The 22368-nt window shown below is 36.4% G+C and overlaps 1 protein-coding gene across 1 annotated transcript in view; it reads right to left on the reverse strand.

The window, feature by feature from the left end:
• Nucleotides 1–22368, reverse strand: part of LOC120273503 (alpha-N-acetylglucosaminidase) — a 59392-nt gene that overhangs the window by 9346 nt on the left and 27678 nt on the right. Inside the window, exons 10-14 of the mRNA XM_039280135.1 lie at nt 18731–18848; nt 16278–16328; nt 11653–11762; nt 11344–11446; nt 10263–10361 (exon numbers count right to left, since the gene is read on the reverse strand). Of these exons, the coding sequence (XP_039136069.1) occupies nt 10263–10361; nt 11344–11446; nt 11653–11762; nt 16278–16328; nt 18731–18848 (481 nt within the window). The remainder of the gene's footprint in view (nt 1–10262; nt 10362–11343; nt 11447–11652; nt 11763–16277; nt 16329–18730; nt 18849–22368) is intronic.

Consider the following 22368-nt stretch of genomic DNA (forward strand, 5'->3'; position numbering starts at 1 on the left):
CTGGGACTGCAGTTGCCAGTGGCTTCCTCATCCCACTGAGGAGGTCCATTTTCCCTATTCCGCAAACAAAGAACTTGACACTCTAGGACCAACGGAGAAAGTTTTCTCCATTGAGCCTATGTATCCCAATTTGTATATTCGAAGCATCAAATATTTGTGATGGTTTGGTGTGTTAGAGCTAAAAACTCCACCGGAGTTTTTCTGCTCCTTTCTGGCCGCCATCGCCATGTTGAAATCTCTTTAGAAATATGGCTTTGATACCATGCAAGCTTAGGAAAATTCTCCAGTATTTCTTTCATTCCTTCATCGAAACACTTATATAGGTCTTTTGGGAACAATTAGAAGCTATAAAATTGGATGTAAAAGAACAAGCCTCATCCTCATCTTTCCTAACAAACCAAAACCAAAAAAAAAAATAAATAACAAACATTTAAATTCAAGGGAATTCGAAAAATGCTTGATTTTTTCAACACATGTGATAAGTGCTTATCGAAATCTCAAGCATATAATTTGTTCTTTGTAGCAAATTGAGTGATTTTGGTACCTAATTCATTTATGTTTCATGTTTAGGCTCTGTTAGATTTTTATATTTTGATATTTTGTACTAGCGGGCCCTATATGGGTACTACATAAGCTTAGGGGTCTTATACTAAAAAGTATCAAGACTTAGTGGCTCAACCCCTATACTTTTATATAAACCCATTACACTTCTATCACACAACCGATGTAGGACTATATTTCCAACAGGCTCGATCTTATGAACTTGAGATTATATTAATTAACATTTCGAAAAATATAAAATATATATAGCGCTAACGACTACCATTACAAGCTAGGAGTTGAATCCTTCGGCTTTGCATATTTTGAAATTGCACCAAAATAGCTCACTATAAATTGTTTCAGACACCTATCGTTCAATATAGCGTACTATTATATCATTCAACCATTTATCTCCAATCTTGTTGCACAACTCAGTATTGATAATGTTCATTGCTTAAGAGACTCATTCAACTAATGCAATTGTCATCGGTAAGATCAAACCCAATTCAATAAGGTGATAAACTAGTCAAAAAACCAAATACCTTTTAGTTTCAACTAGCTTCGTAGCAAGACTTGCAAGATCTTATGTAGGAAAATCATTGGAACAAATTTCAATATGGTGAAGTGGCCTACTATGATAGAATCTAGAAAATAAGTCTCTTGGATGAAGACATGATATGCAAGTCTTGATCTTAGATCAAGACTCGCATATAATATATATATATATATATATTTATATATTATACATATAATATACATATATCTTTATTATAGGTTGGGGCCAAGGGAGTGCTTAAGCACCTCTTACCTCATCCTTCTTTCGTCCATGGTCGCTAGTCCTACTAGAAAGATTCATAGAGCGTAATACAATCATAGGGGAACTTAATTAGAAACATATTTTAATCAATCTTTGTATGGGATTAAGTGTTGGTATCCTTTAGAAAGGTATTAGCATAATCTACGAGTCTCCACGGTTCAAAACAAACTACCTTCGGCTGATATAGGGGGTGATTGCAATTATAGTCTGATCGTCTCTCCCTTCTCCCTGGATTATTAAGCTTTTGATTTAGTTTCATTTGTTTTACTTTCGAAGGCCCGATTGAATGTTAGGCCAAATAATAAAAGAGCCATTAGAACTAATACTTTGTTATGGATGCTTTTATTGGGAAAGATAAGCTACATGATTTACTTAGCTAAGCTTAGAGATTTCCATTCTTATTTTTTTTTTTATTTAGGAAAGAATATTATTATTTCTTGTTTAAAAATGATTGTTCTTCAAGTAGTTTTTTTTTTTAAATAAGGATTCTTGTCCTTTTGTTAGGATGATTGTTTATAAGTAGTTTTTCAGATAAAGATTCTTATCCTTTTATTAGAATTCTTGTCTATTTATAAGGATGATCATATTCAATAAAAATTATCATCAATATTTTTAATGAATAATGGTATAGAAAGAAGTTGGTGATTGCTCACAAATCACCATTAAAAGCTTCAAAAGTTGGTTAGTCAAAGCACGGGAGAAGTAAGGGAAATCAAGGAGGCTTTCCCGTTAACCAATACATGACAAGATACTATTTGCCAGTCCATAACATACTTCAAGGGCACTTGCTTGCAAGAGGAGTATCAACACGCCCACCATCTCATCTAGTCAAGGAATATTTGAATGATCAAATTTGGCTTGGTGAAAAGTATGCTGGTAGAGTGGCTTCTAACCTTTCAGTTGGAGCCTGTAGCATATGTGAGTGGTTTGGTTTTGCCCAAACTGCATGATCAATAACCCTCGTAATAGACATAAAGAACAAAAGCATAAGTGAAGTGACCTAAAGAAGTCTCTCTGATCACTTTCTTCAACCTCTGTAAGTAGCCAAGAGGCAAGTGTGCTTCCCTTTGTCCAAATTTCTCTTTTAACATTGTCTGCTATTAATGAGGCTTTGAAAAGACTATTTTGAATTTGCACACAAGGAGGCTAGTGTTTTTTTTTCAATAATTATTCTTCATATTTTGTCTGATAGTTGCTCTTGCTTCTCTCAATTGCTTACTCTTTTCTCTAATTTCTCACTATTTACAATATACTCCCTTTCATAAATATTTAAAGGTGTGAGAATGGGAAATCAAACCATTGTGGGATGGTTGAAATCCTAAACCATCCCACCATGGTGGTTATTATGCATGAGTTAAAGTTTTATATATTTCAACCATCCCACCATGGTGGTTCAATTCAACTAAACATATATGTAAACAAATCTAGACATTGGAGTGAAAAACTAGACACGTGCAAAAAAACTAAACACTTTGCGTGAAAAAACACTACACATGTAAAGAAGTCTAAGCAATTCTATACAAAAGTCAAAACATTTAAGTTTAAAGGTTTAAACAAATAAGTACTGGGTTTAGACATACATGGAGCACTAGATTTAGATATATAAGCACTTAGGTAAGACAAAGTAAGCAATAGGATACAAAAATCTACACACTTGGATTTAGACACACATGTAGGTAGAAGAAGAAACAATTAGGTGCAACAAGAAGAACATGAACATGAGCCAAAAGAATAAGGAGAAACATCTAGGTACAAGCAAAAAAACATGAACAAAAAGAAGAAGAAAAATAAGAAACACTTAGGACTTGGGTACAAGTAGAAAAACATGAACAAAAAGAAGCAAAAGAAGAAAAGAAAATTAGAAATACAGGTATTTGGGTGTAAAAAATGATGAAAAGAGGGTAAAACAATTGCATGGAACTTCAGGGAAATCACTGACAAAATGAGGGATGTACATGTCAGTTGAAAAAGTCAGAAGGAACCAGGTCACTTTGCAACTCTTCAAGCACCATAAAGTCATTTTCCCATGTCTTAATATGCTTGGATGTACCTTAGAGAGAGGGAATGCCATGAGTTGAATATTGGATTATATTAATGCATTCATACTGACAAGTATGCAGAAAGGGTCAATGTGAAAAAAAAAGGTTGCTTCTTGGGTCTTATGCATTTTAACTGTTAGAGCTTAGATTGGTTAATGGGCCATATTGGGCCATACACAAACCCTAATATTTCTCTACATATACTCTTGTACTCTTTTCTTAATTGATATCCAAATTATTTCTCCTATTCTCACATGGTACCAAAGCACTGGGTTAGATCTTAATGGCCACCCAAAACCCTAGCCGCCGCCGCCAGTGTCGCCGTCGTTGCCGCCGCCACCCTAAACCCTAGCTTTCAACTCTCAGCCGCCACCTCTACCACTAGCCACCGCTCATCTCTCGTCGTTCCCGTTGTTCTACAGGCACTTGGTGATGTTCCTCAGCCCTCACCAGTGATGCCCTTGTCTTGTTGCTAAAGGATTTGTCTCTCCGTCGTCATGTCTTCGTCTCGTGGGTATGGTAACGGCTCCTCTCGTGGTGGTCGAGGAGCCGGTTATGGTGATTCTCGGGGTAGGTTTGTGTGCACTTTTTGTCGACGGACGGGCCACACTAAGAATCATTGTTGGGATAAGCATGGTCGTCCGGTAATGATCAATACTAGTACAGAGTTGGCCGATCTGTCACCTACTTCTGGCGCTGAACAGTTCGTCACTATCTCTCGGGCTGACTTTGCACGGTTCCAGCAGCTACAGGGCACAGTTTCTCATGCCATAGTCTCTTCTCTTATTTTTTAGGTAATGTCTTTCTTGCTTCCAGGGACAGTTCCTGGATTATTGACTCCGGGGCTTCCTCTCACATGACAGGTACAAAATCTTTTTTTCAAAATCTTTCTCCATCTGTTTTCGTTCTGTAGCAATTGCCGATGGACGATCTTGCTTAGTGTCCGGAGAAGAAGTTGTGCAAGCTTCCTCTCAACTTAAACTAACGGATGTTCTTTTTGTACCTGATTTTCCTGTCAACTTGCTATCTGTTTCTGCGATCACTAGACAGTTGCATTGTAGTGTTATTTTTTCCCTTTTCACTGCACTTCTCAGGATCTGCGGATGGGGAAGAGGATTGGTTTAGGGCGTAATCGTGGTGACGGCGTGTATACGTTGGAGCATGATGATATTCCTTGTGGTTTAACAGCTTCTATTTCGGACACTGAGTCATCACTCATATGGCACTGTAGATTGGGTCATCTTTTTTTAGTCGTCTTCAGCAGGCTTTGCCTTGGATTCGGGTCGAGTCATTTCAATATGAGTTGTGTTAGTTGGGTAAGCGTCATCATGCTACCTTTAAACATTCTACTCTAGTGTCTAGTCAGTCGTCATTTGATCAAGTTCATTGTGATGTTTGGGGACCTTCTAGAGTCGCGTCTATTTCCGGTCATCATTACTATGTTGTGTTTGTTGATAATTTTTCCCGATTGTCATTGGTATATTTGTTAAAAGACCATCGATCTATTATTGATGTCCTTAAAACATTTATTTTTGAAGTACAAAATCAATTTTCCACTGTTATCAAATGTCTTCGTACTGATAATGCTTTAAAATTTGTATCTTCTACTGTAAATTCTTTATGTGAGTCCTTTGGGATTATTCATCAAACCACTTGTCCACACACCTCTCAGCAGAATGGGGTTGCTGAACAAAAGCATCGTCACATCCTAAATGTTGCACGCACTCTCTTAGTTAAGCGTAATGTCCCTAGGTATTTGTGGTCTGATGCTATCTTAACTGCAATATATCTTATTAATCGTATGCCTTCTGCACCCCTAGGGGTAGAGGTCCCTCTACGTCGTCTTCTACCTGATACTGAGTTGTTTCGGCTGTCTTCTTGTGTTTTTGGTTGTGTTGGTTTTGTTTAAGATTTAACTCCTGGTTTGGATAAGTTGTGCCCGTGTGCGCTTAAATGTGTCTTTGTCGGATTTTCCCGGACCCGCCGTGGATATCGTTTGTACCACCTGACTAGTCGGAAGTACTATGTGTCTATAGATGTCACATTTTTTGAGTCTCAATTTATTTTTACTGACTTGAGTTCTCACGATTGTTGACTACGTTATCTGATATTGTTCTCCCTATTCCTGTTTCGGTTACTCCACTTATCCTGTACCTAGTGTGACGCCTCCTCTAGTAGATCCAAATGATGGTTGTTTTGGACAAGTTTATCATCGCCGCCAACATGTACACTCGTGCCTCGCCCTACTGATACTATAGCGTCGTCACTTACCGATGGGTCTTCTCTATTAAGCACAAAGCTGATGGTATAGTTGATCGCTACAAAGCCCGGTTGGTGGCCCGTGGTTTTACTCAGACTTATGGTGTTAATTATGCTGAAACTTTTTCACCGGTTGCTCGTCTGAATTCCATTCGCATTTGACTGTTAGTAGCTATGAATCAATCATGGGCACTCTGTCAACTCGATGTTAAGAATGCCTTTCTCTACGGAGATTTAGTTGAGACACTATTTATGGAGCAACCTCCAGGGTATGTTGCTCAGGGGGAGAATGTAGTTTGCCAGCTCAAGAAAGCGATCTATGGTCTGAAACAGAGTTCTCGTGCATGGTTTGAAAAGTTTAGTGTAATTGCAGTTGAAGATGGTTTTCGTAGGCGCAATGTGGATCACTCCGTGTTCTATAAGAACACTTCATCTGGATGTGTTGTACTTGCGGTATATGTCGATGACATCTTGTTGACGGGTAGCGATTATCAGGGCATTCAGAGAACTAAGGAGCATTTAATGAAGCATTTCGTTACACGAGACATGGGACGACCCAAATACTTCCTTAGTATTGAGTTTGCATATGCCAAAGGAAAGATGATGCTTTCACAGCAGAAGTATGTATTGGACTTACTTGAGGAGACTGGTTTATTGGGTTGTAAACCAGAGAGTACACCTATTGAGCAGTCACCACCCTTCTGGGAGGCATCATCCCCAACTCTCAAAGATCCAGGTCAATACAGACGTTTGATTGGCAAGCTCATTTATCTAACAGTTACTCGTCCTAATATATCTTACGCAGTTGGACTCTTGAGTCAGTTTATGCATGAGCCACAAGAAGTTCACTGGCAGGGTGCTCTGAGGGTGCTTGCATATGTTAAAGGAGCTCCCGGCAAAGGTCTTCTCTACAAGAACTATGGTCACCTAGACATTGCAGCCTATTCTGACTAGGGTTATGCTGGCGACAGAGGTGACAGAAAGTCTACGTCGGGTTTTTGTACGTATGTGGTGGAAACTTGGTTACTTGGCGAAGTAAGAAGCAGAATGTGGTTTCAAGATCGAGTGTCGAAGCAGAGTACAGATCAATGGCACAAACAGCTTATGAGATGGTTTGGGTGCAGTCTCTTCTATCTGAGTTAGGATTCCCCATTACGATACTATGCAGATGTTATGTGATAATCAGGCCGCCATCTTCATTGCAAACAATACAACATTCCATGAGCATACCAAGCATGTGGAGGTTGATTGTCACTACGTTCGTGATATGATATTAAAGGGAGTCATCTCTACGCCATATATCCAGTCATCTGAGCAACTGGCGTATATCTTCACCAAGGGTTTAAGTGTTAAAGTTTTTAGTAATCTATATAAGAAGCTAGGCATGTTCGATATATATGCTCCAGCTTGAGGGGGAGTGTTAAAGCTTAGATTAAGTAATGAGCCATATTGGGCCCATACACAAACCCTAATATTTCTCTATATATACTCTTATACTCTTTTCTTAATTGATATCCAAATTATTTCTCCTATTCTCACATTAACCTTTTGTTGGAAAAGGGATGATTTGTTACTTCATGCCCAATCCTTATTAAGCTAGCAAATCACATGAGCAGCTAGTTAATAAGGGTTAGGAGAGTTTGAACCGTTGTAAGCAATCTTGGCATGAAGATGTTATTTATATCATTTCTATCTTAAGTGATGCGGCAGCCATGTCCCTACTGCAACCAGTTTTATTCAACTTTTGAATTGTGTTTTATATTTCAAAATCATATAAGAAAAGACAAAACATTGTGTCACAATATCTTCTAGAGATAAGTTCAAAGGCTTCAAATCACAAATTGTAAGTTAGGAGATCCTACTCAGTGCCACAGTATTTTCAATTTGAATGTAGTATTAGTGGCAAGGTGCTCAACATGATTACTAATAATGGTTGTTGCGAAAATATTACTTGCAAGCATTTGGTGGATTATCGTCATTTGTAAACTACTAAACACCCAACACCATACAAAATAAATTGGATTACAATGGGTGTTGATTTAAAGATGACTGAACTTATCATGCTCCTATATCAGTTGGTAAGGAGTATCAGGATAATATTTCTTGTGATATTGGTAATATGAATGCATGCTATATTTTATTAGGGTGACCTATGTAATAAGACGTAGATGTGACACACAAGGGTAAGGATAGTATGTACTCTTTTGTATGGGACAAAAGTCAAATTGTTTTTCATCCTAAGAATACTCAAAATATAAGCCCAAGTACTTCTAAAGTGAAGGAAAAGGTAGTCGGCTACATTAACCAATATGGTGTTTTGTTTGGTGTAAAGAATATCGTGCACCCCTGAACATAGTAGCCATTCATTTCCTTCCCAGTGCATTGGCCTTTCACCTCTTAAACAGGAAATAGCAGAGAAGATCCCAACGAGGTTTATGCATTTGTGACACAACTTCACTAGTGTTTTCACCACGAGGCCCAGTAATAGAGGTTATTGGTGAGGATTTCAAACTTCTTTGGGTCATACTTCAAAGATGAATAACCAAAAAGTAAAAAAAATTGAGAGGAAAACTTGAACCATAAGTGTTGTACATAAAAATTGTATTATTATCACCGTGAATTTAGCTAGTGATCCATCATTAATCATGCATTTTCTTAGCCTTTGTAATGATTTCCCCTTTCTTTTTTGTACAAACTACTCTACTCCTTTTAGTTATTTTGTTTAAAGAAGGCTAGAGCTAACCAGAAAACTCTGCTAGACTGAGGACCAGCTTCTCTAAAACAGACCACTCACATGTGGTCTGTAAAAGTACCTGCGGTATGTAAAGTTAACTGGGCTCAATTCTTGTCACTGGCTATAAAAAGGCATTATAAAAGGGTTTTGAAGGGAAGAAAAAGGAAAGGAGCAGAAGGGGGCGGCTGGAGAAGAGAAAAAGGGACTTCTGAAGGCTCTGAAAGGGGCTGAAGAAGGAGAAGAGGGTTGGAGAACTGAAGACCGGATTTTCGTGAACAACTTTTCCAAGCCCTATTGTGCTGTGTTTTTGCACAACTTTTATTCTTCCTATTTTTCTTTGTAATTGAGACATGGAAGTGTCAAACTTCTCTTTAGGTTTGGGATTAGCCCAAAGTAATGATTGTTTGATGTGTTGTTACTTTTGTATTGATCTTTTGTGCTTAAAGGTAGATTTCTTTAAGTTGCCTTTTGATTCAAGTAACATAACTTGTGAGTGTGAAAGCCTTGCTTGCTTTATCTTAGAGATCAAGGTTAACTAAAAGGTTAATCAAGGTCTTAGAACCTCTTAAGTCACCCTGAATTTACTGAAAGACAATTCTTGAGGGTTCATCATATAATCATTGATCTTATTAAAGCTTTGAAAGGGTTCATCTACCACGAAAGTAGGAGATGGCCTAATCAAGATCAACTTGTTATCTATTGAAAGAGAGTGACAAGTAGTTGAGGATTATTACCCTTCAAATAATCTACCCAAACCAAGTTTAGATCTAAACACATCATTCATTGCCCTTTGTGGTGAGTTCCTACACCTTAATTCATCCAATTCTGAATCCTAGTACACACCCATGTATCTCTCTATTCCTCATTTGTGTACTTTTTGCTACTTTGTTGTTTTTATTCTCCCATCTTTTATTTGCCTAGATAGCTTATTGTTGCAATAGATTAGTAATCGCGCTTGGTCCTCGTGGGATCGATAACTTATTTACTACTTGGCAAAAAATCGTACGTTTGTGATTGTGCACCAATAAGGGAAAAAAGGAAATGAAAAAAGTAGTTGCAAATGGTTTCAAATTAAAAAAAAAAAAAATGCGCTCTACTTTTCCTCTAATTATTATGGTTGTTCATACAAGGGCAAAATGTATATTTCTGTTGGAAATATAGTACCACATCGGTTGTGTGATAGAAGTGTAATGGGTTTATATATAGGTATAGAGGTTGAGCCACTAAGTCTTGAGACTTTTTTGGTGTAAGGCCCCTAAATCCATATAGAGCCCATATAGGGCCCACTAGTACCAAAATATAAAATCTAACAATTTCATTGCCCATTATTACATGTCATGAGTCACCATCATTGGAAGGAAGCCATTGCAAACAAATAAAAGTTGTTTTTGATGGTGTGGAAAATTGTATGTTTTGAAGTAATTTTTTTAAAAATTTGACTTAGAGAAAAAACTTTTATATGAGCTGACCTCTCTTTAACTCGATTAATAATAATCAAAATTAAATATTTGAAAATTAACATTTTAATTTTTTAATTAGTAACAGAAATTTATTAATATTAATATTTTTATAAATATTAATTGATAAAATATATTTAATTTTATAAAAATGAGTAGTTGGACTAACGGTTGTTTGGTCAGAATAAGTAACTCACTATCCAAACATCCATTGAGGATATAGATGGGGTATGCGAAGAGTTACAGGGACTTTATGGTTGTCTGCTTCATTAAAATATGATTTAGTTACACTTAACCCAATCACAACCATTAACTCACTCGAGTCTAGCCATCTCAATGTCTGCTGTACATATTATCCATCTTGTTTCATTATTTTGCTAGAAATAATTAATTTGAGATAATGAAAAGCTGGTTACCTCAACTAGAACTCTCTGACTACGGAATGCCATTTCAGACATTAACTCATAGACAACAGGGTTATGCTCAATTCCTTCCATGCACATGCCAACACCAACCTGAGAAAAAGAAAATGAAAAGTGGTAATTCATAAGCAATCTAGCACACTTTGAAAAATAGGCTAGATAGTATAAACCACACTATTGCAAATTATTCTGCAAGACATAAAATAGCTGTAGATCATAACAAACTGAGGTAAAAACATATTAAGAACCTCAAACAAACGAAATCCAAAAATGACACTTCAAAATGATCAAATCTACTAACATTTCTTTACTTTTTGCGAGTTCAAAAGATTATAAGTCAGCAATAAGCCTAAGGTTATAATAGGTGCCCATTATCATTCCAAACTAAAAGGCAACCTATCTTCTCTGCGAAAAATATTGGAAGACATAATTTTCAGTTACCGCATGTCTTGAGGACCACACTATAATAAATACAGGTAATATCTGGAGAACTCCAAAATAGCATCACTCATGAACAAGAATAATTTTTGGTGTGATACTGTCTACAATAAGATGTAAGGTTTCTACTTTCTTTGCTATTTTCTGGTGTGACGCTGCTTAGGATGTTGCAAACACATTTAGTTTCAGAAAATGGCATTGGTAGTTTAACCACCTATGGTTGTCATTTAATTGGAAGGCTTACTTCCTAGCATGCTCTCTAATGGAGTTCAAGTTGATTCTGATAATCTACTTTCTATTCAATCGCATGATCTCTAACATCAGTTTGAGACACGCTGAAAATAATAACAATAATAATAATAATTAATTAATTAATTAAAAAAAGGTTAGACACTAAATTCTTTAACATTTTCTTGGGATGATAGATAGTGATACTACTGTAGATGATTATTGCAATCTATGTAAAGAATTCCATTATCATTCTTACAACATGCAAATCTCCCTGTATCCTACTATGTTTCCTAAGAAGATTCAATTGGTTCTGACTATACGTTTTAGCAATCATTTTTCCCACACTTCTTAGACAAACAGTTTCGAGCTCCGGAAATACAATTAAACATTCTTCACAATGACATACCATGGTTGAATTTTTGCTGACACGGGCATCAATAGGACCTGATGAAATTGCATCAAGTATTCCGTACATTTCAATGTTTCCACCAAAATTGTGTAGCATACACCTGAAAGATGCAAGTGTCAATGCAGCTATCCTTGATTTACCTAGGGAAGAAAACAATTTATCAACTAAAGGGAAAGCAAAAATGTAATCTTCTTCTTCTTCATTCATCTTAAATGTGAAAAAGAATATTCAAGTGCAACAATTTTAACATATAGACAGGACTCAACACTAGCCATTTAAGATGCCCACGAGATAATAAAGGAATACCAGACATAGGGAACACCATAAAATTGAGAAGACTTTTTCCATATGGGTTTGACATCAGCAAATAAATCAAGAACAATCATCTTTCCAATAGGTACAGAATGCAAAAGTGCCTGCAAAGCAAATATAATGAACATATAGGAATCCGTAAATGATGAAAAAAGAATAATTATAATTAAAACAAACAATAATAATGGTGTTATGTACATTGAACAAATAGGAACCCATAAATGGTGAAAATAAGAATAATCATAATTAAAACAGATAATAATAATAATAATAATAATAATAATAATGGTGATATGAACATAACAACTAACAACCTTCTTAGATGTGACATTCCAAGAAAAACTTAAGATCCTAACTGCAGCTTTACTCCAACCAATCTTTAACCTCAGTAAACATTAGCTCTCACAATATCTTAAAGTTATGTGTCAAAGAAAAAAACAATTGAATATTCTGCTAGTCAACAATTTGCTAGAGTTTGTGTGTCAAGTAGTGCACAAACATTCCCAGCCATCAGCAAGATGCAAATCTAGTTGTTATGATTACTGTGAGAATTATGTTATAGTTTATATTTGGTTAATGGACCATATTGGGCCCATACCACAAAACCCTAATATTTCTCTATATATATCCTTGTATTTTTTTACTAATGAGATATACAAATTATTTCTCCTACCTTCACATGGTATCAAAGCAATATAGTGGAGCCACCGATGTGGTACAAGTCCATGTGTGTATGACCTCCATGTGTGTAGGACCTTTGAGACACAAGTAGTGTATAAGTCCATATAAACAGACCTCTGGTGTACAAGTCTGTGCAAATTCGAACGAGTTGAACTTGAGGGAGGGTGTTGAAAATATAGTACCACAACCTCGCTCTGATACCATGTTAGATTTTTTATTTTTGGTAATAGTGAGCCCTATATGGGCTCTATATGGGCTTAGGGGTCTTACACCAAAAAGTCCCAAGACTTAATGGCTCAACCCCTATACCTATATATAAACCCATTACACTTTTATCACACAACCGATGTGATACTATATTTCCAACAATTACATTATGGTCATATATTGCAATCACAAACATTGACCAGTATAGGGTGCAAAGAAAAATGTCTACTGCAAGCAAAGGAAAGAGTTTCAAAGTAACCAAGAACTCATGTTGATGTAAAGCAGACAAATTCAGGAATAACATTTCCCACACGAGGGTTATCTTTCCTATAGCATCATGTATGATTAATGGAGCTGAAATTGAAGACATAGACTAGTGAGTGCATAACTAAAGCTAATAGGGGCACCATCATGCCAGCTTGCATAATATATGAAAACAGTCAGAGCAAATGTACAATAACAACACTTAATAATTCTTTATCTTCCAAAAGAACTTTAAACCATAGCAACCAACTATTGAAAAAACAGGAACAAAAGCATATTCTTTGAAATTATAATTTCTACAATAGCAGGTGCAAGACAGGATTTGTTAGCAAACACCCCGACTTCTTACTCATATGCAAGCCTCCAGTGCAGCCATCATCTTACCAGCAAATGGACCTATTGAAACTAGCTAAAGTCAATATCATGGCTGCTGGTATTGAACATTTCATCATAAGTTTGGTGTCGGCAATGAAGCTATTATCTGGAAAGCTATTAACAACACTTAATAATTCTTTATCTTCCAAAAGAACTTTAAACCATAGCAACCAACTATTGAAAAAACAGGAACAAAAGCATATTCTTTGAAATTATAATTTCTACAATAGCAGGTGCAAGACAGGATTTGTTAGCAAACACCCCGACTTCTTACTCATATGCAAGCCTCCAGTGCAGCCATCATCTTACCAGCAAATGGACCTATTGAAACTAGCTAAAGTCAATATCATGGCTGCTGGTATTGAACATTTCATCATAAGTTTGGTGCCGGCAATGAAGCTATTATCTGGAAACCTATCATATAATAGAAAACCAACAAGTTCATAATATTAATGAGGAACTCCTCTCATAGGATGATAGAACTAATTTGAAATCTAAATAACATCGCAATCCAGATTTCACTAAGGGGTTAAAGGTAGCTAACTTGAGTGCCCAAACAAAGTAAGATATGAGACAGTATCTTGGGTGATTTCTCGTTAATGAAGCACAAGTATCTTCCATATCCCGTTCTTATCTATTCAGAAGAGACCATTTATGTATTCCATAGGGATCTTTGTGTTAGCAGATTATACGTGGAACTTTGTGGCATAGATCTAGAAAAAAAAATTGGTAGAGATAAAACAATGGCAATGGTGAATGATCGACATTATTGATCAAAAACATATAAAAGTATAGGCAGATTGGTGCAAGAGGTTCTTTTTTGCAAATTTGGCTGGGGAAATTCACAACACAAGCTTATAGCCTCTTTTACTAGAACCATAGGCAACATTTGTTTATCTAAGTGTGCGCTTTTCATGGGCCTCCTAAGACAGCTTAAGAATATGATTCAATTTTTGTGTGCTAGACAGATTTCAAAGATGGTTGCCTTCATTTCAAGTTATAAAACTTCTCATGCCACTAACGGCGAGTTATTTTCTAAAGAGATTGGCAGATTACAGTGTTCCAAAGGTTCAATTGTTTCTGATGGAGAAGTTAATGTTCATGGGACATGTGTGGAGAACTTTGTGGAGAAAATTGAAGACACAAAAAGAAGATCCTAGCACACATGCTATCAACAAAACATAGGTTTAGACACAAATAGCTAAGCACAATTAGGTTGTTGGAAATTGTTAGAAATATAGTACTACATCTGTTGTGTGATAGAAATGTAATGAGTTTATATATAGGTATAGGGGTTGAGCCACTAATTCTTGAAACTTTTTGGTGTAAGACTCCTAAGCCCATATAGAGCCCATATAGGACCCACTAGTACCAAAATATAAAATCTAACATGGTATCAGAGCAATATAGTGGAGCCAATATATATATTAAAGAAAAAAAGATCTCTGAGATACAAGTGGTGTACAAGTCTATGTGAGTAGGACCTCTGAGACACAAGTAGTGTACAAGTCCATGTGTGTAGGACCTCTGAGACACAAAATAGTGTACAGGTCCTGGTAAACAGACTTCTGGTGTACAAGTCTGAGCAAGTTCGACCAAGTTAAACATGAAGGAGGGTGTTGGAAATATAATACCACATCGGTTGTGTGATAGAAGTATAATGGGTTTATATATAGGTATAGGGGTCGAGCCACTAAGTCTTGAGATTTTTTGGTGTAAAACTCATAAGCCCATGTAGAACCCATATAAAGCCCACTAGTACCAAAATATAAAATCTAACATAAATCATATAAAGAGGGGATTTTATATTATCTCAAGTTGAAGAAGAAACCATTTGATGCAGCATATGGACCACAACACCTGTTAGACTTGATTCAATTACCAAAAAAAACATGCACAAATGATAATGTTGAGGTTTTGTCAATCATATCCAAAGAGTTCTTGAAGGCATTTGAGCAAAATTAAAAGGCAGCATTGAATCATATATCATAGTAATCAATCAACATCGACATGTTAAGGAATTTAAAAAGGGTGACAAAGCACTTGCACATTTAAAGCAAGCAATGGCAGTAAATATCAGAAACTCAAAGGAAATAATGGACAACATAAGGCGATCAAGACAATCAGCTCAAATGAATGTTTTATAAAGCAGACACCTTAATCACAAACAGCCCTATTTAATGTTTCTCATCATTTGTGAAGATTTGAGGATTTTGATGGAAAGTTGTGAACAGTTTGCAAACCAAACTCATTAACTATAAAAACTATAGCCAGATATTAACAAAGTCATATTAGATATCAAAGAAGTGAAATCAAGAAGAAATGACAGATACAAGAAATTTTCAGTGAAGTGATTGGGTAAAACACTACCAAAAATACTTGGATGGCATAAGATGAATTAAAAGTCAACTGAAACACATGCAAAAGCTGAAAAGGTAATTCAGAGGGAATAAGGGTCTTCAACTCAGAAAGAGTGATGCAGCATTGAAGAATCCTATTTATGTTTTAGCTTTTGATCAGTGATTATGTAATTATCATGCAACCTTAACAAGTTGGATGGTTGAGAATATACAAGAATTATTTATAATGTAGGATGGAAATTAGGTGTTGTACCCACGGTACAGATGGTCTTCTAAGAGTTTGTGAGATTGTAATTCTTCTTTTGGAAGATTGCTAGAATTTCTTTCCACAACTAAGATACTTATAGTTTGCTCCTGATTCAATTTTACTCCATTTTAGTCCTTATATTTTTGCTTCAATCACTATTATTCTGCTTTAGTTACCACATCACAGAGGATTTCTAGAAATTCCCTGTCATGTCTCTGAACCCCTTAAAAGCCCAATGGGTTCTCTCCATTTTACCTAAGGCTGAACCACCCCAACCTTTCAAAAAAACATCCTCTACCCATACTCAAAATCCATTTTCCAAGACTCAATCAGAAGAAATAAGTTAACGTATTCACATCACAAATTGCAAAGCATGGTGACAATCAAGTGCCTTTTGTGATCTGAGTTTAACAAAATGAGGCACATTTTTCAAATGCATCTAAATGATCATATATAACACTAAAACAATAGCAGAGATTGCATACTTTCATTTGAGCTGGCTTCCAAAATGTTGCATCGGATGAAAATAACCAACCCTGCAAGAAAGAAAAAGTCATGAACAACCTTGTATTATATACTACAACATAATTATTCATGATGTAAGACTCAGAACTTCTGCATAATTTGGCCAATTCAAGAGAACAAAAGGGGTTGCTCCCTTGGCAAAACTTGGATAAAGTTGAACCATTCCATCCCTGCTTGACAGGTGGGCCTTGGAGTTGAGGCCGTTTCTGCCTTTGTACTAGAGGATCAGTCTCCATCCAGCCCAAGGAACCGACCCGCAATGAATAGGGAAGGTATAGTAATGCTATGAATGACACCAAACATTGAATTATATTATGACTCCTTCTGGATTTACACAAAAAAAAAAAAAAGAAAAAGGAAAGGAAAAGAAGAAGAGGGGAGCATAGTGCCAAAGATGAAAAACGACTTTTCTTCCCTAAAAGAATGTTCCTCCTTTTCTTCATTTTATCTCTTCTTCACATTTAGAAATTGATAAGTGTAAAAATTGCATAGCATTTTGAGTTGAATTAAGCTTTCTTTGTTAGTCATCATGCACTTTTTATTCATTGTTTTTGTGCAACTATTACTCCTTTAGTTCGGATTGCAACTCCTTAATATTTTGTGTGCAGATGAATGGAAATCAGCTCAAATCCCATAGCAAATTGAAGATTTCTAAAGGAGAACCAAAAGGACTAACCTTGGAGCCAAAGTGAAGCAGAAAACCCCTGATAGCAAGGAACACAAGCTGCCGGGGTCAAGTTACATGGCCATATTCCTTAGTGGATCAGATCTGCAGAAATTTTCAAAAATCCAAACAGAAAGCTACACAGAAAAGCCATGTAACGTGACAGCCATGGATCTCAACCGATTTCAAAAAACCCTAACTAGACCCTCCTCTATATAAGTGGCCAAGGGTTCTTCTTGGGGCATCTTTCGGCTGCGATAGAAGGGGTTCAGCTACTCCAAGAGCTTGGGATTGTTTAGAGAAGGGAAAGGAGAAAGAGAGCGAAGATCAAAGGGAGATTTAACACTTTACAAGGATATTGCACAGGGAGGATCAAGAGTTTTTCTTTTCCTTTTCTTCTTCTTGAATTGTTTCATGTTTAGATCAATGTTTAAATTAAATTTCATGGCTTGCAAATCAAAGATCAGTGAGAAAATCTTTTATTTTAAAATTGGGTTAGCCCAATCTTTTCTTCTCATAGTAATGTTTAACTATATTTTTACTCAATTTTACGGTTCTTAATGCTTGTAAATCCGTTTGATCACGTATTTGCATAATTTTAGATACCAAGGGAAGGACTGAAAAGTGAACTAAAGTATTAGAAACCTAAAATTGAACATGAGACCCTAAATATGATTTCTTGAGGATAAGTATGTATCACAAAACTTATCACGAAAGTAGGAGTTTGTCTAAGTTAGATACCTTGCTATATTCTAAAAGGAAATAACAAGTATCTTAGGATGTCCTACCTTCATAAATATATAAACCTAATCATAAAGGAGTTAGTATTAAGTCTCTCATCCAACATTGTGGTGAACCTCAATACTAGAAGCCCTTGAATCTAAATTACTCACATTAAGCCATCGTTGGCTTAGTGGTAGTTTATTTAAGTTTTCCCCATTCTATTTATTTTAATTTTCCCATCCAACATCGTTTAGTTTAGATAACCCTAATTGCAAAAGATAGGTAGTCAACAACCCCTATGGGAGCGATAATCTTACTTAGTACTTGAACGGTCCATGCGCTGGCGGTCACAATCAGAAATTCTCAATATGCTGGCTCACTTATCAGTTCAATGCAAAAACAACATACACTACTTTTATAGAATGTGAGAAAACAAGAACATGATGGCCCTTTTTAATGCACAAGGGCCACAATCCCTGTTTTATCTGGGAGGGGCATAAATAATGTGGTAAAAAGGTCCACTTGTAGCCAACCTTCCTTCCTCACATCAGGCAAGGAGTATATGACGTCTATCAATATAGTTTTCTACACCTTTGGTAGGAAATTAAAAATTAAACTAATTTTGAGGATAATATTCATATCACTTAAGATTTCTCTCACCTTTATAATCTGAAACTTAAGACTTACCACCAATAAAGTTGATTAAACATGGCCATATCATAGATGTTGAGTTAATCATTACTTGAAAAATGCACCTCCAATAATGTTTATCATGCCCTGCATCATCAGAATTGCTATAAATTCTTAACACTTTTTTATCTTCCGAATGATGAGTATACACCTAAAAGAAATGCAGGTTCTCCTATTTCCCAATTTACTAGTTCATATTCGTTCTTAGACAATGACTAAATTTATTCCATCACTGATACCATATACTCTTCAAGACCAATACCTTTCCTCAAGAATAAAATTTGCATGAGAAACATAAGCTGACGGGATGTAAAGTAAAAATAAGACATTATATACCTGCATTAGCCATACTGCATTATTGTCACCTTTAGACATAGCTTCATAAACAGCAGCACCAAGGGATGAGATATATGCCGGGTCATTTGTTGGCGGTGAATTTTCATTGAATGTATCACTGTATAAAATCACGGGTTCAGAGACAACAAGATCGCATCTATAATCTAAACTTCATGGATGACAATTAAAAGAAAATCAACCATTATAAAAACAGATATTAAGGTGTGATGCTAAAAAGAGATAATGTTTAAACTAATAAATATACAACACCAAGAATCTTTTGTCAAATTAGAGATGCAAAGTTATTTGAGGAAATATACTATAGCACAATTGCAGGATGGCACTTCTCAGTTATAGACTAAACTATATCCACAGCTACCACAAGGTCCATAACCACTTACAGAATATATAATTTACTGAGAAAAATTGATCAGAATAGGGCAGCTAAAATGAACTGTATAACCAATGAATACCATCGTAAGCTTATACCATGAAAGTGTGCTAAGTTGAGACAATATATAATATAATATGTAAACTGTGAGCAAGACCACAATGAGCTCAGTAATCTCAATAAAAACAATTGAAGCTTTTAATACTGATGCCACCAGAATCACCAGAACCACCAATTAATTTTTGTGAGAATTCAAAGAAGAAAACATCCTCCAATTCCATATATCAAAACTGATATTGAAATTTAAAATGGAAGTACTGAAACCTCTTACAATTTTAAATTAATTAATGCAAGAAATAAAATATACGCAGTGGAGAAGGAAAAGTATATCAAGAAAGTAAAATTGAAATAAGTTGACATGGCAGAGGATGTTGAGCCTCACAAAATGAAAGAAAAGCCTAGAACTTTGTCCAACATTTCAATCCATTGGCATCAAAATTCATACCCAGCAAAACCACATAAAATTCAAAAAATCATGTCAAGTCCAACTATGAACAGATGTATACCCTGGTGCACTGAAAATCCAAATTAAGCTTTTTGACTATTGCCTTTCTTATTACAACCATAACGACTGTCACAATAACCAAGACCTTCACCCAACAGTCACTTACCATCTTGACTATGATCTTCTCCCTGGCTTCCTATCTTGATTATTTTCTATCATGCTACCACAACTTCCAAGTTTTCCATCTTGTCTCTGTCACTCAAATTAAACTTTACACCAGTATCTTCCCGTCATGATCACTCAAGACTAGTATCTTCCAGTCATGATCACTCAAGATGTGATATGATAATTGCATTTTCCAATGTTAAATAAAATCCAAATGAAGAATCTTAACTATTGCCTCAAATTGAAATTTACACCATCGTGTCTTTGCCAATCAAGTAATGAATTGTACGTAAAGACAATTGCCATAAAGGTCTTAGTTCAGATATTGAGGAACCCCACCCCCCTACCTCATCCTATGAAGCACCCTTCCTCTGTACTCTACCTCTTTTCACCCACTGTGACCAAACCCGAGCTTCCCACTCTGGCAACCATGCTTCCAGCTATGTCGCCAACCTTGCCGCACCATGCCAAAGTCAGGAGTTGGAAAGCTTCAAAAGGGTTGCAAGACCTCAAGGCCCCCTTCTTACGCTGGCTTGGTTAATGAGTTGGGAGAAGGCCAAGATCTCTCTTTCTCTACTAATCACATCTCCAAAGCACCTTATAGAATGGCTACTGCTGAGTTGGAGTTGAAGAAGCAAATGGAGGATCTTCTTGAGAAGGGATTTATTTGGCCAAATGTGTCTCCTTAGGATGCTCCAATGCTTTTCATGAAGAAGGATGGTGCTATGCGTTTGAACATTGATTACTAGGAGTTAAATAAGGTAATTGTGAAGAATAGATATCCGTTGCCTCCGATCGACAACCTTTTGATCTCTCAGGTGTTTTACAAAATTAACCTCCCGTTAGGATATCATCAGTTGAAAATCAAGCAGGAAGATGAGCTGAAGACTACTTTTCAATCTCCTTACGTGGATTATGAATTCCTGGTAATGCCTTTTGGGCTGACAACCGAACCTGCTGCTTTAATGGATCTGATAAACAGGAACTTCGAACTTTTCTTGGATAAGTTTATGGTGGTATTCATTCATGATATCTTAGTGTTTACCAAGAGCCATGCAGACCATGAGAAACACTTGAGGATTGTGCTGAGGACCATAAGGAAGAAGAAATTGTTTGCAAAACTCTCTAAATGTGAGTTTTGGTTAGATCAGGTGGATTTTCTTGGTCATCTAGTAACCAAGGATGAGATTTTTGTGGATCCTAGGAATATCGAAGCAATTGTCAAATAAAGAGGCCACCAAATGTGACAGAGGTTTGCAGCTTTCTATGGTTAGCTGGTTACTGTATGCAATTTGTGGAATGCTTCTTAATATTTGGCAACAACTTCAATGAGGCTTACTAGGAAAGGAGCAAATTACCAGTGATCGGCCAAGTGCGAGCAGAGTTTTCAAGTGCAAGCAGAGTTTCCAAGTGTTGGAGCGCCGCTGGTGTCAGGACCCATTCTTACCCTTCCCACCGCTATTGGAGGCTTTACTATTTACAGTGATACTTGTAAGACAAGTTTGGGGTATGTCTTAATGCAAAACGATGGTGCCTTATGCCTCTAGACAATTAAAGCCTTGTAAGGAGAATTATCCCACACATGATTAGGAGCCCTTTGCGATGATTTTTACTTTGAAGACCTACAAGCACAACCTGTATTGTGAAGTTTGCAAGGTGTTCACAGACCACAAGAGTCTAAAATACATCTTCACTCAAAAAAAAGCTTAATACGAGGCAAAGAAAATGGGTGGCGTTGATGAAAGATTATGACTTGATTATCATTTATCACCCTGGCAAGACAAATGTGGTGGCTAATGCGGTTAGCAGAAGATATTTTAGTAATGCAACTGCAATGATCATCTCTCACGGGCCAATTGTGGAGGATATAATGAGATTGAAGCTCCAAGTGTTACTTCAAGGTAATAATGTCTTTAACGAACATGGTGGTTTGGCCTACTCTGTTCGAACAAATCAAAGCAGCACAAGAAAAAGGTGGAAGATGGTTCTCAGGTGCACTTCAGAATAAATGAAGTTGGGTCGCTGAAATTTGGTAACCAAGACTGTGTTTCAAATGATCCAAATCTAAAGAAGGAAAATATGGAAGAAACGCATTACTCGAGCTACTCAATGCATCCTGGAAGCACCAAAATGTACAAGGACTTGAAGAGTATCTTTTGAGGGAACAATATGAACCAGGAAATTGCTCAATTTCTGGCATAGTGTTTGACTAATTAGCAGGTTAAAGCAAAGCATCGGAAACCAATAGAACTTCTCTAACCACTTGCAATCCCATAGTGAAAATGGAATAACATAGCTATTGGATTTCATGTCTTGTTTTCCAAGGATTGTTCAAGGTTTTCACAGTGTTTAGGTAGTGGTCGATAGATTGACCAACTCTGTTCATTTCTTAGCTATCAAAACTAACATGACATTGGTGAAGTTAGAAGAGTTATATATTGGACAGATTATGAGGCTTCATGGTGTCCTACTTACCATCGTGTTTGATAAAGACTGCCATTTTGTGGCGCACTTCTGGAGAAGCTTACACAAAGCTCTGGGGACCTAACTTACCTTCAGTACCACCTTCCATCCTCA

Source organism: Dioscorea cayenensis, chromosome 12, assembly GCF_009730915.1.
Source record: "Dioscorea cayenensis subsp. rotundata cultivar TDr96_F1 chromosome 12, TDr96_F1_v2_PseudoChromosome.rev07_lg8_w22 25.fasta, whole genome shotgun sequence".
NCBI lineage: Eukaryota > Viridiplantae > Streptophyta > Magnoliopsida > Dioscoreales > Dioscoreaceae > Dioscorea > Dioscorea cayenensis.